This window comes from Gymnoscopelus microlampas, assembly GCF_963454915.1.
Source record: "Gymnoscopelus microlampas genome assembly, chromosome: 11".
Taxonomy (NCBI): Eukaryota; Metazoa; Chordata; class Actinopteri; order Myctophiformes; family Myctophidae; genus Gymnoscopelus; species Gymnoscopelus microlampas.
Window position 1 is genome coordinate 22,349,567 of NC_139948.1, and position 17,591 is coordinate 22,367,157.

The 17,591-nt window shown below is 41.0% G+C and overlaps 1 protein-coding gene across 1 annotated transcript; it reads right to left on the minus strand.

The window, feature by feature from the left end:
* Nucleotides 1-2,288: 2,288 nt before the first annotated feature.
* On the minus strand, nucleotides 2,289-17,348 carry LOC311056082 (transmembrane protein 106B-like). Its single transcript, XM_084072461.1, has 8 exons — nucleotides 17,152-17,348; nucleotides 15,035-15,229; nucleotides 13,743-13,806; nucleotides 13,166-13,319; nucleotides 12,749-12,889; nucleotides 11,228-11,271; nucleotides 8,969-9,022; nucleotides 2,289-5,407 (listed from the first exon to the last, which is right to left on the minus strand). Exons 2-8 carry the CDS (start codon nucleotides 15,225-15,227, stop codon nucleotides 5,275-5,277), a joined length of 783 nt encoding a protein of 260 aa, XP_083928587.1. The 5' UTR covers nucleotides 15,228-15,229; nucleotides 17,152-17,348; the 3' UTR covers nucleotides 2,289-5,274.
* Between the last annotated feature and the right edge of the window lie 243 nt (nucleotides 17,349-17,591).

Consider the following 17,591-nt stretch of genomic DNA (forward strand, 5'->3'; position numbering starts at 1 on the left):
TCCTGAGTGTTTATTTAATATGATGCTGTAAAAATGTACTCATTTATACTATCAGAGTTAAATGAACAGTCGTACTCAGAGTGACTTGCGTAACACCATACACCTGGTTGAAGATCAAATGTCCAGAATGACAGTCCTTAGGATATTGATGTAATTGGTTGAAGGAAATGAGAAGAGAGTGGACAGCAAAAGGAAATTGAGCAGGAAAGAACATGTAAAGGTAGAATCATCTAAATGTCCTATATTGCATGCGTTACAAGCAACCAGTAGTGTAATCTATTATAGACTACGGAAGGCTCAACATTGGAGCACCAAAACACCAAAAATAGTCCTGCCTTCCTACAATGTTTTAGTACTGTAGTGACAACGTGCTTTGCAATTCAATCTGCGGCCATGACAATCAAGCAAAGCTACAGAAACTAAACCAGTCCAGAAAAAGGCCACTTTCGGGAAACAGATGCTACAGCTATTGCACAGAGCCTATTTCACACCAAAGCAACATCTGTTTACTTTACAGTATATACAATTTCCCACTTGATCATGTCTGAACATGACTGGCTAAAATGAACAACACAAACACCCGCCCACTCACACACGTCACGCACACAAAGTGCAGCCAATCAGTTAAACCCTCCCCACTGACCCCATCTGGGAGAGAACAATAGTCATCCTGTTGTCTCTGTGATTGGCTCATGAATATCAGTGTGACATCACCAGCATGACCCCAACTGACCCTCATTAGGTCAGCCATCAGCTGTCTCGCCATTTCAACAACACAATGCTGATTTGCATGTGTAAGTTAATGAATGCAACATCAACGCATGAATGCACGCACAGCACACTTGTTGCACCTGCATGCGCATACAGGTGAGCACAGAAACACACAAACATGGATGCTCCTGGACTACCGCATATAAACACAAGGCCGTACATTGGTGGATTCAACAGTCTCATGAATGGACGGACACGCACACGCGCACACACACGCGCACACACACACACGCACACGCACACGCACACGCACCACCAGGACACACAGTGCTGTCATGGTCCAGAGTGTTCCCATTAAGGAGTCCTGCTGAATAATTGACAGCACCACACTCTGTGGCTTTTGCAAGCTGTCACCAGACTCTGTCTCTGCTGGTCTGGACCAACAAGCAGGGTGACTGGAAACCTGAGGTTTTTACTGGTATAAACCGGGTCGTATTCTGCAAAAGAATGGAATGAGCAAACGGTGAGAACATTTTGTCATTATCTCCGGCTGTCTAAGTCAAACATATATATTGAGATAAACACAGTTTCCAGGCTATATTTTATGCTGTATTAATATTGTAGAGGGTGGTCAAATGTGGGATATTTTTGTTCTGGAGTGACCACCAGTCCAACTGGAACACAGTCTGCCAGGAGACTATATTGGTTGATGTGTGTCATTCTAATCATGGATACTGTTTCATGTGTTTTCCCCCTAGCCCAGAGCCACTGTCCCCACTGTCACGCAAGCCTGCAGCAGACGGCTCCTGTCCAATACAGTGCAAGGATCCCCAACAGATACAATGTAAGTGCGGTTGACGATCAATCTCGTCTCGAGGTCCACGACTCCCCTACGAGGTTTGTTTCATCACTTACGTTTTTACTTGTTTATCCTGTATCTGTAAATATACAGTGTATCCCAACCTGAACATTTATTTTCTATTTACTAAAGAGCTGGAGAGGCTGGTAGACCGGTTACTGAACAAACACTATAGCAATGATTACTACAGGATTACAGAGCTAGTTAACACTGATTTTAACTAAAAATATCACTTACATCTCCTTTAACTCTGAGATCATACAAAGAGTCTTCATACTTTATACAGACACATTTGTACATTTCAAATGATGTGGTTGAATGATTGGAATATTAAATGATACTTGTTCTTGGTTTCAGTCGACACAGTACAACCAGCAGTGGTGAGGAACAGAAGGGCAGGAGGAAAGGGAAGAGAATCAACTTTTGTCTCGGAAGATAAGAGGGAAAACTAAGATTCAAGCAGTAATGGACAACAAAGCTCATTTCTGAGCCCAAATCAACCCAACTGCCAGTTCAAGCAATCACAAGAAAAATGAAACATACCGACGACAGTACATACAAAACATACCTATCGTCATGCACTAATTGAGCTATATTGCAATCAGTGGTCAATTTTCACAATCAATTCTAATGGCAACTAGACCACTACCAATAAAGTGATGCAAATCTGAGAACTGCAATGAAAATAACATTTTTATTGCAAATGTTCTCCACAAGCAAAGGGGCGCTTGTGGAGATTACGTGGATATTAATTAAGGGTTAGGGTTAGACCAATAACGTAGAAATTATCTTTACTAATCCTCTGCAGAAAGACTTATGCTCTACCTACACTGTGAGCAGGAAGCTCAATGTGTAGCTAAAAACAGTGTAAGAAAACCCCCCCCAAAAAAAGCTTTGAATTTTCTTCCAACAGGCAGCAAACTTCAAATACACTGACGCCATCTGTTGGTGAGATGTATAGTACAGCGTCAGAAAAAAAAAATATATATATGTGCAGTTTACAATTTAGGCCATATCTTTATATTTTTACAGTAAGTAAGTGTTGAATTATACAGCCGAAATAATTGAACAAGAGACCAAACCGGGATGTTATGAAGTGTTGGTTTCACTGACTTTTCAAAGATGTTGCCATTTCAACATTAACAGTAACATCCTATACAGTTTCATTTTGCAATATTCACATTTTCAGATGGGACCAAAACAAACACATTCCCCATCCTGATAAAACACAATGAAATCCTGTGGGTTAATCTGTGTGTTAAAAATGTACGATAAGCACTAAAGCTCTATTTTATACATTGTCATTTACTCCAATTTTATACTACAAACGGTGTTGTGCAAAAATAGCTGATCTACAAGCTCACAACACGCCACATTGTGACATGTTATGAGCTTGTAGATGTTATTTTAGCTATTTTAGAAGTTTTCACCTATAATGACATGCCCAAAATAGAGACGCCAAGTCTAAAGTGGTTAAAGATTAATTTTCTTTATAAAGTTGTGACATCCAAGATCACATGATTTGTTATCAATCGTGACAATAATCAAGCATTATTATTAGCCTTTGGGCAATACATTTGCCATATATCAATATGTATTGATATACATTTTTAACTACACAAGTTTCAAATGAAAGTAGGATTTTCTTTTTTTATATTCACTGTGATAACTAAACTTATTATGATAATTAGTGCAGCCCTAATATACAGTGCATAGCCTTTTTTGTTTGCGTGAATTTTACCCCACCCAAGGCCTTCAGCCACCACAAAAAAAAACATAACCACATTATCCTGGTATCCCTATTTAGGGCAAGTATTCTAAAAACTTACATTTTGTAAAAACATTTTATTTTATTCCAAGTTTGTGGATCAGCTATTTTTTGATATTTGTGAAGTACATATGGCTTCAGTGGTTACGAGGCCATGGGAACACTGCTTACACAAACAGACACAAAACAAGGTTGGAAAAACAAAACCCTCCACAGAAAATCCATCAACTATTTTAAGACGTGGGAGTCAATAAGATGCCAGCTACAAACACTGTAAATTACACAGTGAAGTCCTCGGTGTTCATCTATCCATTTGTGTACAAATGTAACCAAATGGACCCTTACGGGTTCTTAACACTCAGGATTTTACTTTGTACCTTCGAAAAGTTCTCCCCCGTTCAACTGCAACACCTTACACCTGCTAGATAAAAAAAAATAACAAAAATATCACTGAATCCTTCAGGGGGTGCAGGTGGGGGGCTTTCCGTCACTCTTTCCATACCGAAAAGAGAACCGATACTTGGGTGTGGGGGACATTCAAACAGATTCAGAAAATTGTGTAGTGAGTTGATGATACTCAAAACTCACTTCTCTGGCTTATGATTTATAAGGTTTGAGTAAGAGCACATGACCATCAGGATGTTTTGAGCCATCCCATGACTTGTTTTTCCATTTCGAGGAGTCTGCTATAGCCTACATGGGGCGACTGCAGACTTGGGCCAGACCGCAAATAACCGTATTAAAACATTAATAGACATTGACTGAGTGGTTTTGTGGTTACATTGAAATGGTTTAATGAATACAAATAAAAATATTATATAATAATGGACAACAAGGCAGGTCCACCGACAGCGAGACGTTTAGGCTTGTGAGTCGTGCTTGTCGACGTAGGCACTCGCTTGCCTGGAGTCTCGCTCGTCCGAGCTGGCAAGCCATTGTGGACGGAATAGGTTATCACCCGTTTCAAAATTGCACGTGAACCGAACAAGTGCTCCCCCATCCCCGACATACGCAGGATGTTGAGTAAATAAAAACAAGCACTCCCTCTGTCTGCTGGCTCATACATCAGCAGGGTCGTGATACTATCTGGGACGTAGATGGGACTGGGATCGAGTTCCGCAGGCGCCCCAACCCGATGTACCTTCTTCAGGGCAAAGAAATGCAAACATTAAAACGAAAAATAAGCTGAGGAATTCCTCGACCATAGTGCTTGTCTATATTTCCATTAGGCACAACACGATAGAGTGAGAAATATACTTCATACTCTTTTTCTGACTGTACTTTTTACACTCCTTGTGATTAAAAATGGATGGTCTGTTGCGATTCAGAGCAGTGCCTGTTTCCTCTGTTGTTTTGATCCTGTTTAATTGATTCTACACCCGGGTTTTTAAATCAAGCGGAAACGGAACAAGACGGAAAGTTGAAGCAATGGTTAAAGTGGTGAGTGCTTATCCATAAGTCCTTCCTTCAACCCATCCACCCATCAAATCAACTGATCCTTTCCCTCCAGTGTCACTGTAACTGGATCTATTTGTCCATTCAGCCTTCAGTATAACACAGGATGGGGTGGGTTTAGGGGGGAAAAGTATCTGGTTCTTCACTTGATCATTTCATCAATCCATCAAGCTCCATCTGGTCAATCTATCCATTCATCTGTCTATACATCCATCCATTCGATCCATCAAGGACAAGAGAAGGTGGCGTCCATATAACATGTTAACACATTGAACACCAAATACGTAACACATCGGCCATGTTAATCACATATTGTCGGACAGAGTTATGGCTTCAATGATATATTTTTAAAAGAAAGTCCACCACGGTGCCACTGTAAAAAAATATTACAATGGAAACAATGCATGTTTCCATCTGTCCAGCCCTCCGCCCTACCATGGGTCTACCCATCCATCTGTCCACTCCACTCTCTAGCCATCCATCAGTCCCTCCATCGGGGGGGAGCAGGGTTGACACTGTGTGGCACGGTGGTGTTGGTTCCACAGTCAATGTACTCGTACGTGTCCAGAGAGAGCTGCTCAAAGTGAGCCAGGTAGTACACGGTCATAGACATCCTACATAGGACAAACACAGCACATAAGAATTAGAATTATATGAAGATCTCCTTTTCCTTTTTTTAGATCTTTTCTGACATTTCTGCTTTATTTCCGACAGTAACAGTGAGAGAGAGCGAGAGAGCGAGAGTGTGTGAGAGAGAGAGAGAGAGAGAGAGAGAGAGAGAGAGAGAGAAATAGTGTCAGACTCGAACCTGGGCCAGATGCAGGAAGGACCATAGCCTTATTTATGTGGTATGCAGTCTTACCAGACGAGAGCCACCCGGGCGCCATATTAATTATATGAATGCATGGCATATTATTTACAAGCCTACAAAAACCTCAGAGAATCATGTGAGGTCAAGTGAGGCTTTTGTGTTTGCAGGGACCATTGTGTGGGTTTTGGCATAGAAACAAACAAATACTCATAATCACAAGCTGTGTGTGCTTTGAAGGAAACAAGGTTATTAAGGCTAACTAAAACTAATGAAATAACTAGATGTGGAGGAGAAGAAAAACTACATATTAGTTAACAGAAATCAAAATAAAAACGAGGCTTTACGGGATACAAAATTGGGGGGAAGGATAAGCCTAGTATTTTGAGTGGATATGAAATCTTATGTTCAATTTTTTAGTGGTATGTTTTGCATCTAGACAATATTCTACTCCAGTGTACTAATCAAATAATCAAATAATCAAATGTACAGCATTGGAGGACCCGAGTCTCTCGTTGCATTAGCTTTAACCACTTGAACCCTATACATTTTGTTTACCGGGGTGCCCTGGGGGTCTGTACTTGGCCCCCCTCTTTTTTTCCCCCTCTTCACCAAATCTCCTTCACCGAAAATATGTTGGCCTATGATGACATGATGCCCAGAATAGGGATGCTAGGGTTCATGTGGTTAAGCAGCAGGGTGGAATGCACAATCCTTTTCACACAGTGAGTCATGTGAGTCGTGTTCAAGTCACGATGAGAACTGGGCTGGGAGTCAACAGGCAGATAAAAGACTCCTCTTGTACCTCTTGCCTCTACTCTGAGATCTGTGTTTCTCTCCACTGTTACCAGATCTATATCAGTGGTTCCCAAACCTTTAAGCTCGATACCCAAAAGAGAAATTTGATGTCTCCCCGGGACCCAAATTAGTGAAAATAGTCGATCTAGACTACAGCGACGTGTTGTGAGCTTGTAGATCTTCTATTTTCACTACTTTTTTCTTTTTAATTTTAATGGATTTTATGACAAATAGTGATTTAAAAAAGTGTAGGAAACAAAGAATTAAGGGATATTTGCTTGTGACCTATAAAAACTGGTCTGCGACACACATATGGGTGCTGACCCACTGTTGTTGTAAGCTTGTAGATCTGTCCATTTTGAAGAGTGAGGATGTTTTTTGTCTGACGTTGGATGTTGGATGTTTCTCGTTGCCTTTTATGGTCTTAAGAAGAAGAATGCAAATGATTTCCACGTGAGCGCGCCTCTGACTTTCAAACAATAATTAGATACACCTGTGATCCACACATATCAGGACTCTAGACCCCCTTTCACGAACCGCACGTCAATTTGTGCTCCGAGAAAATATACACCCCTTTAGTCACTTTATTTACACACTTTACAACAGCTTAGTGAATGAGGCCCCATCAATCTTTATTTCAGACTCTAATAGGTCCATATAAAAGGGAATACAGGGGACAACACCACAAAGATGAATAGAAAAAAACAAGGGTACATCTAAAAACCATATAGACACCCTCTCAGGTACCTAATGCCGCTCTTATGCATGGTTAAAGCCCTATGATTCATTTTGGAGTCATTCAACCGCGTCATAAAATTGTACATAATGATTCTTGAGTGGGAACACCACTGTGTACAAGCAATTGGCTGGTATTTGTCCACCTCGGGAGCTTCAGTAGGATTCTGAGAGCATCATTATATGCCACCCGTAACTTATAATATCTACCTCTACTGTAGCTGCACCACAAGTGGACAGTATACAGGTAATTTTTGGTACTTTTGGGTACGCTTTTGGGTACATTTGGGGTATTTTTGGGTACTTTTGGGCAATTAGTATGACCCGTATAAAGTAGTGTTTAGTAGGCTTTAAAAAGGGCAATCTTGACATCACCAGTACACATATAAAATGTACATGTTGGCCAGTGCATACAATTTACAGTTGTACTGTCGCTGACCCTCGTCATCACAGAGGTCATCCCTAATGATGTGATATGTCACATGATGTGATATGTGACCTTGTCCACAATATTGAGCACCTTGTCTGCCAGATTAAAAGAAGGATTTGTTGCCTTATTTATTTCCTGCAGTGAAATGGCCATATCTCTACTAGATCTCCGTTCCTCCTGCTTTACTGCAAAACAAGCCTCATTGAAACGGCCATAGCTCTTGAATGGAGGATCGCGACCCCCTCTACTACGACAACCCTGTGCGTGTAATGCGCCGATCTCCGTGGCGACGGTGGTCACAGAGAATATTCCATAATTTTTCAGTAAGGTAAGTAAGGTACAGTAAAACCGCTGTTTTTGCTGGAAGCAGTGGCACACTATTACACTATTGATATGGCAGTCAAAGAGTTAAAAAGCACACGCGATAAAATCCCACCCTGTCTTACTCCATTTGACACTTGGAAGGGCACGGATGTAGTAACACCCCATCTAACTTGCATGGTTTGATGGGAGTACCAGAAATGTAAAACAAGTATTAACTAGGAAGGAACCTCTGGCTCGCGTAGTTTTGCAAACAGTTTACCATGGTCAATGCGGTCAACGGCTTAAGAGGGTTTAAGTGGTTACGGCTTACAGTGTAAGCATTTTAGGCTTAATGCCACATTTGTTAAATAGGTCAATGATGACATCTATCTCTGACTCTTCACAGTCACTGTCTTGTTTTGACACAGAATTATTTAATTTGAGATGTATTCGGTGTGCTTGCTAATGAGGAATTAATGAAATATGCTCAAAAGAACCCTATAATAGATTACTACACTGTTGCCTGTATGATTGTAGTTATAACTTATATGAGCCTTCTACAGAAAGGACATTTGCACACTCTGCTGTTTCCCCTGTGATTATAGTTAGAACATTTGCTCACTTTGTAGGTCTATTTACAACTTTTCAGTAGTAGACAAACCATGTTCTCACCTGTTGGTATCTTGTCAGCTATTTGTGTTCTCTTCTTGTGTATAAAGGAGACATAGAACTGACAATCAGGAGGCTGCATGAGGCAGTCTCCGAGAGCTCTCGTATAGTATAATAAATATGTTGACTCATTCCACTCTACCCTCTGCTGGAATTATTTCCTTTATACTGATGTGAAGGTTATATTTTCCATTACAACCCAAGTCAATTTTCACGGCGTGACATGGCAAGAGGCTAGCTGTCTATTAATACAGTCAGTCTGTGTGTCCGGAGCTAACCTTGCTGTTGTTGTTTTTTTCTTCCCATGTTTTATACTTAAAACATTTCACTTTTATTTATAATGGAAGCCCATGGGGTTCGGATCAGGCTGAAACCTTACCCACATTTAGAGTCATACGTCACAAGCCTGCAGGTGTACCGGGTCATACTTACTGTAGGTGTATAAACAGAGTGTGGATCTGGATGGAAGTCGACTTGCAGTAGTTACTGAAGAGACAACACAGGGGTAACAGGTATTAATTAGGGATTGTTTTTAAAAGGAACTATTCAGTGGAAGTAGATAACAATAATGAAGATGATGCATTTAACACTAAACTATTTGGCACCGATATAGATAAGATCATATCAGATAGATAAACTGATTGATAGATTACTTGATCAATCAATTGAAAGACAGGACCACTTCTCATTTACAATCTGTGAAAATGTTACAGATGAACAGCTTTACACTGATAACACTATATGCATACCTCATTATGTTAATTTCTCACATTTCTCAGTCTACAGCTTTCTAAATGTTGGTGAATATGTGGGAATTATCCAGAAATACACAATGCTAATGGTTTTACCAGCTAAGCAGGGGTTTTGTTGTAATGTGTGTAAGCCAAAAAAACATCAACTGATTAATCTGATGTGGACAGACACAATTTGTCCTCAGAGTCAGACCTATAAAGTTCAAAAACCCTTCTTATGAACCTCTAATGTTAAAATATTTACATGCATTCCATCCAGGGTTGCTTCAATCCATTCTTGATTAAATCATTTAAAAATAGGTGCTTGTCTCTCCCTGTTCTATGTGCGGTTCCCTGCCTTAATATATAGACTTTCAAAAGACTACCGTTTGCAAAACTCACTTCTCCTTTTTGTATATTTAGACCACTAAAACCAACTGAGAAGAAGAAACATCTTTCATCATAAATGTCTGTAAATACGACATAATGAAACACACAAAGGACAACTACCTGTGCTATATGCACTGTACTCAGAAGAGCACAGCACACAGTTTACACATACACATTCTCTTGTGTTTAGAACTGGTGGAGTAACTCACGAGTAATTCAATCAAAGGTGGACATGGATTTTTGAGTATACGATAATTATAGCTTCATAGCAGAGAAAGAATCCACCATCCTAAAGAAAAGGTTTATTGGCTTATTTCACCTCAGAATGATTTGTGTTGCATTTTCTGAATAAATATAGAGCTGCCATCTTAATGAATACAATGATATTTTAACCAATCTGTATGGTAGAATATGTTTATACAATATAACTAGCACACCCAAAGTGGCTGGAGGTGGTCTCCCTACTCTTCCATTGAGACATTTAGACCCTGGTGTTGGGTAGGAAACCTACTGGTTGACAAAGTGGTACTGCCTGAAGCCCATAAGCACAAGAACTCCCCTGGACAATTGATCATTACTTCTTAGCTCTGTGGTAGAATTTGTTTTGGTTTTTTGTTGGGGGGGGGGGGGGTCTGGGTTTGAATCCCAGGTAGGATATAAAAGTTATGGAACACAGCTTTAAAAGATTTCAAGTTCCCAGGGAACACGACCCTCACTCCATATATACGTTACAGTCAGATTGAAAAACCAGTCAGATTGAAAAAGGAGCGCTCGTTTTCTTCGAGGTCACCTCCCGCACTCCTCCGCCCCCCCGCCCCCCCCCCCAGGAGGGGAGGGCGATGATTTACAATTCTGCCCCTATCGGGACATAACTCGGACGGCGCTGATGCTGAGTCGTCTGAGTCGTGACTTCGCAACGCTCGGCTCGCCTAGGCTCGCTCACCTAGGCTCGCTCGGCGGGGCCTCTCGTGGCTCAAGTCACCTTAAGACGGCGCACCTCCGTCGGTGAAAACAAGTGCATCTTTTTCAATCTGACTGGTTTTCCAATCATGGTTTTCCAAGCATTCCTATGGGTGATGATCACAGTGATCACCCATAGGAATGCAAATATTCAGTGTAGCGGCTACACTGAATGGACTCGGGCGTGGTTGAGTGTGAAACGGTCCGGATGACGGCCGTATCGATTGACGGACACGCTATTGTTCTCGAGGGGCTGGTTTCACACGTTCTTCAAAGCTCACGGTACACCTCGCAAGTACCCGCGGTACAAAAGTGTACCATCTACCGCGGTTGATAAACACTGCCATATACACACCCAATTCAAGTAAGGAAAAGAAAACACCACAATGGTAAAGGATCTACCCAACATGTTCATGTAAACAACATGCCTGTGTATTCTACACATGCTTCATTTTCACAAGACACGCGTTATCTGTTAACAGCGTGGGCTAAAACCTGACTTCCCCACCTTCCCCACACACAGGGGCCAGTTAGTACACTATGAATGAGAGACATCTGTACCCACTATGGGATTTTCCCATCAGGCAAATCAGCAACAGTGGACACTCACTTAAGTCCCAGGTCTGTCAGTTTGATAGGGATCTCAAAGGAGTACTGTTGAGGGAGAGAAAGACACAGCGAGAGAGAGAAAGAGACACACACAGTCAGTCAGACAAGTCGAAAACAAACATTACCTCCGGGCTATAATTCAGCTTATCCGATAAGTGAAGTTTACCAAGGCGTGCCTCGTAGGAAGCGCTTTACAACACAAAGACCTTTATGAGGGGCAAACGAATGAAGCTGTGTGGCGAGGGCTTTATAAGGCATGGTGACTGCGTAGCTATGGTTGAGCAGAAAGGTACAGTAAGTCACGTATCATCTTCACAGAAGTGAAAGAGTCCATCATCAAAAAGAAAATACCCTGGCCTGGGCCGTACCGTAGACTCTCTCCCCATTTCCTGTCAACTTACTTTCTCTATCCCTCTATAAATAAAAGGCATAAAAAGCCCCCCAAAAAAATCAAAAAATCAAAAAAAATACCATCTTGACTTTGATTTAACCCATTAAGACCTGGAACTGTGTCATTTTTAGATTTGAGCTTAAAAGCATTATTTTACACTTTGGGCTATTCAAAAATAGCAGATCTGCAAGCTCATAGCGCGGCACCGAGTGCCGCGCTACGAGCTTGTAGATCTGCTATTTTTGAAAATTCGTGAAAATGTGTGCAAATCTTTGAATATATATATTTTTAAAGCGAACATTTTTAACTCAAATCTTTGCTTCTTGGGGTCCCTGGAACAACATATTTTGATGTGGGTCTGCGGCCAAATACATATAATTTTGGGGGTCCTTGACATGAAAAGTTTCAGCACCACTGATATAGAAACATAGGTTCTTCAGAAAACTGTTGAGATTTAGGAGACATGTAGAATCGGCTTCAGGTCTCAATGGGTTAATCTCAGAGTAGTTTTGCAACTTCCTCAAATAATATAGTACTTTTTTCCATCGTGATCCCCATATATGTGTTATATCCCCGTCACTGCTGCTGACCCCTATTGTCTGGTTTGGAGAGGGTGTAGTAACCTAACCAAGTGTCCGATACACATACCAGGAGGAATGCATGCGGAGGAACATGCTATGCTTCCCAGTTCAGCTCCCCACTGAAGAGATGCAAGCTGTGGGACTGCCTAGTGCAGCAACAAGAGAGCGCCCTCGCCAATCGGCTTCCCATCCGCAAGTACATCCAATTGGGTTTGTTGGGGCGCCCTGGCCAAGGCTTTGAACCCCATTCTCCACTGTGGTGGCCAGGAACTTAACCGCTGTACCACCTGAACACCTTAACCCATTTAGACACGGAACCCCATTACGTAACTATACCTTTCAAGTCGGGAACCCCTTTTGGGCTCATTTTTTTGTAATCTTTGAATAAATATACATTTTTCAGAAAAATTCAGGATTTAGAAGGCGTTTTAAAAAATCGGCCTCAGGTCTACATGGGTTAAGTCATTTTTTTTTTAAAGAGAGATTTTAACCACAGACAAAAATACAGATATTCAGATTTTAAGTAATCTAAAATAGAAGGAGCTCTTACTATTTTATCCGACAGTGGTTTGACAGTGGTGACGTTCTGGATAAAAACCGTTCCCACCACCGTCTCGAAGTTCAGAGCCTGGACCGTCAGGTTGGAGGCCTTCACCTCGAAAAAGTTCTGATTGGTTATGTTCAGGACGTTCTACACAGGAAAGATGAGACGTGATTGGTTAACATTTTATCCATCCATCTTTATTATTCAGTTGTAAGTCGGTTATTGGTTCTAAATATCAGTTTCTGTATGTATTTGGTTAATTGCCCTGTCTTAGTTATCCCTTTCTTTTCTCTCCCTCCCTCACACCCTTCATCCTCTTTCCCTCTCTCCCTTCCACCCATCTCCTGTCTTTCCTTCGCTCATTTCTTCCCCCTCCCTCACTCCATCCCTCTTTTGCCTCCCCTCTTCCTCTCCCCTACTCACAGTTACGTGCATCTCCACCGTATCTGGCGTGAAGAAAACGAAGACGGACTTGACGGCCACCGGCGACAGGATGACAGAACGAGGAAACAGGAAGAACAACACCAAGGAGCTGACCAATAGGCACAAGGCCACAGACACCGCCACATACAACTTCCTGTTGGAAAACAGAACAGATGACACCTCAGAGAGCTGCAGGATTGCATAACCATTGCATCAGCTAAAGTTACTTCAATGACACACGCGCACACGCACACACACACACACACACACACACACACACACACACACACACACACACACACACACACACCCACCTACAAACATAACATAAGTGTTAGTTTAACTCCTAAGGGTAACAGTGGAACCATATACATTATAGGCCCATTTTCTTTTTACAGTCCAAGTTAAACTAACACCCAGGATTTTGCAGTGTATCTACATGCTATTTACATTCATTATACATCAGGGGCGTAGTGGAGAGCCACTGAATTGACAGGGCACTTTTATGATGGCCATTGAAACAGCTATCCTATATAATGTTGTGAAGACACAACTGACTGAAACAACGATCCCTTACGTGTGCCTGGGTCTCAACCTCTGGTCATTACAGGGAATAACAGCCACCAGCTTGCTCTCCTGACCTGGAATACATTACAAACACTGATTAAAACAATGCTGGGGGGTTTTCCTGCACGATATCAACAAAAATATGATATTGCTTGAATACCTCCATCACGGAGATTGTAATACAATATTAACTGTGGCTATACATTTCTTCTCTCAATGGGTTTTTTGTTTTCTTAAAGACTCAGACAGGGAATTCTTACAGCTTACAACATTTTAATATAATGAGAACCTTCCTCCTCGCATGAAGCCTGCCTGTCCTAATGTAGGCTATAGCTGCCAGAACACTTTATGCTAGAGCAGGAAGCGGTTTGACACATTTGTTCTTCCTTAAAAACTACACACAGTAAAATACTAAGTGTTAATGATTGTCGCTCAGAGTCTACTTCTGGGAAAGTGCACTTCTACATTCCCGGAGTTATACTGAACACTCACTCACGATTATTGTAATGTCTTTAGCTTGTGGTTGCAATAGTTTAGTCTCCCGATAAAAACTGGACAAGTTTACACAATTATTATGAGGTCATTACGGATGAGGTGTCATTGGTGGTGTGCGCAAGTGACCAAAGGTGTGCAACTTTGCGTTTGTGTCTGTGTGTGCAGTATCGTGAGTGTTACGGGTCCCAATTTGTACACAGTTTTGCGGTGTAACAACAGCGATAAGACGTGCAATTGTTGCAATGTCTCAACTTGCCTGAGGTTGCATTTCAACCAGTGGTGGAACAAGTACTCAAATGTTTTACTTAAGTAAAAGTATCAATACTGCAATGCAGACGTACTCTGTTACAAGCAAAAGTCCGGAATTCCGAAAAATGTACTTGGGTGAAAGTACAAAAGTGTTGGTATCAAAATGTACTTAAAGTACCAAAAGTAAAAGTACTAAAATGTTTGAAAATAGCAGATCTACAAGCTCACAATGCGTCGCATTGCGACGCGTTGTGAGCGTAGTTGTGCGCGTAGATCGGCTATTTTCAAATAGCCTATGTATAAAATAGTGCTAAAGTGGTTACTGTATGTTTTATAATGTAATAATTTATATCCGCGAATAAAGTAACTAGTACGTTTTCAAATAATTGCAGTGGAGTAAAAGTACAATATTTGCTTCTGAGATGTAGTGGTCTAGATTTGGAAATACTCCAGTAAAGTAAAAGCACCTCAAAATTGTACTCAACTACAGTACTTGAGTAAATGTATTTAATTACTTTCCACCACTGCGTGCCTGTGCCTGTGCGTGTGTGTGTTTACCTCTGGGTATTCGTCCAGTGCCCTGGCAGGTGGGACAGTCCAGGGTCTCTCCTGAACTGTACCTTCTGCTTGAGCTCCGTCTGGGTTTGACATCCACAATGATGGGTGCCTTGTCGTCACCGCTGCCATCGGGTTCTATTCCTGCCCCCGCCGCCTCGCTGTGGCTGGACAACCTGCTGGCAAGAGCCCCCATACCTGACAATACAATAGAACCAGTTAGCTGTAAAGTAATTAAGTGCATTTACTCAAGTACTGTACTTAAGTACAATTTTGAGGTATTTTTTACTTTACTGTTCCAATTTTCAATACTTTTACTCCACTACATCTCAGAGACAAATATTGTACTTTTACTCCACTACAATTATTTGAAAACTTTAGTTACTAGTTACTTTGCGGCTATAAATTATTACATTTACAGCTCACAACGCGTCGCAGCTCTGCTATTTTCAAACATTTGAGTACTTATACTTTTGGTACTTTAAGTATATTTCGAAGCCAATACTTGTGTACGTTTACTCAAGTAACATTTCAAACACAGGCCTTTCACTTGCAACAGAGTATCTTTATATGGTAGTATTGCTACTTTTTACTTAAGTAAAAAAGATGTAGTACTTTTCACACCACTGAATAGAACACAGAATAGAATAGAGTGGAAGGGCAACATTACTGTCAGATTATGCACATAGTGGTGTGAGGTGGGGGAATGCTGTATTACAATGGTTCTCAAACTTTAAAATTTCAAGGTGGACCAAATGGACCCTAACAGGTCCATTTGGTTCCATTTGTATACTGTCAGAGTTATAGACTTGTAAGGGTACAATATAGACCCCCTAAAGGCAACCCTGAGAGTCCCTGAAATCCACTTTGGGAACCACTGCTGTATTAGATTGGATTGACTTAATAGGAATGCTCAGACATAAGTTGCAGCCGGCTACGGTCAGTAGGCTACTATGTTCACAGTTGAGTTCACACCCCGTGACTTATTAATGTAACACATGAAACAGATAATGAGATAGATAAAACAGGCCTAGATAGACAGACAGGCTACTCATTGTAAAACATGGAGTCTCTACTCTCTTTATGACAGTGGTTCTCAAACTTTTTCATGTCAAGGACCCCCAAATTGAAACTTATTAGCCCACGGACCCCCATATGAAAAGATATACCAGGGACCCCCCATAAGAGAAGATTTTTACGGCTCTATAGCAGTGATTCTCAACCATTTTAATTTCAAGGACCCCCCAGTTTTGACATGCATTAGGCTATGAACCCCCATTTAATGGCATTTCTATCTCTGGGACCCCAATTTATATCGTAAAATCAATGCTAATGTAACTCAGAGTGTGTACAAATGGAACCAAATGGACCCGTTAGGGTCCATTTGGTTCCATTTGTACACTCTCTGAGTTACAGACCCATAAGGGTCCATTTGGTTTGAGAAACAATGCTTTATGATACAATAACATGTCAGAGTGGAGCAGAAGAGGGTTGGTCTATCTATGGTTTACAAAGCTTTTCAACTTCATGTTCTGATCTATGTTCTATGATGACACTGGTTTGAGTAACCTCCCTCCACCCCATACAACTGAGTTTAGTGCAAAACATAATCTTATAAATCAGTGGTGTACAGTAACTAAGTACATTTACTCAAGTACTGTACTTAAGTCCAATTTTGAGTTTTTTTTTTTTTTTTTTACTTTAGTTTACTTGAGTATTTCCAATACTTTTACTTCTACTCCATTACATCTCAGAGGCAAATATTGTACTTTTACTCCAGTACAATTATTTTAAAACGTTGTACTGTTACTTTGTAGATTTGTATTATTACAAAAGATTTTCAATTTTATTCATTTTGAGAACTTGAAATGGGACATTTTGCATGAGTACCTTTACTTTTGATGCCAATACTTTGTACTTTTACTCAAGTACATTTTTAATTCCGGACCTTTACTTGTAAAAGAGTATTTCAGTATTGCAGTATTGCTGTACCTTTACTTAAGTAAAAAAAAAAGTAATACTTTTTCCACCACTGCTATTAATCATAAAATGACCCAGTTTCGTTCGTCTTAAATAACAAAGCTTCCTCCAAAACGTTTTTCTGCGTGACAGCTTCTTACCTGCTTTATGATGTTGTATTATTAGTATTATATGGCGTCTTCTTCATCATCGACACGCAGCTTTCCTGCGTTCAGAATAATACAGGGTAGACATTTTATAATATGTTTCCCGTTTCAGCTCCGACAACGCACAGACTTTGGTTCCAGAGCTGCTCAGTTAGTGTTTTGTTTTCCTAATTTCCTCCTCCTTGGTCTACTGTGTGGAGACCCTGTGCGACGACCGGGGTTGCCAGGTTGTGCGAAAGAAACAAGCAACCGGGTCTATGAAAACAAGCCGAAAAGAAGGGAGGCCACATGAGCACTTTAAACCAGTGGTTTCTCAAACTTTTTCATGTCAAGGACCCCCAAATTGACACTTATTAGCCCGCGAACCCCCATTTCAAAAGATATGCCAGGGACACCCATAAGAGAATATTTTTTACGGCTCTAGCAGTGATTCT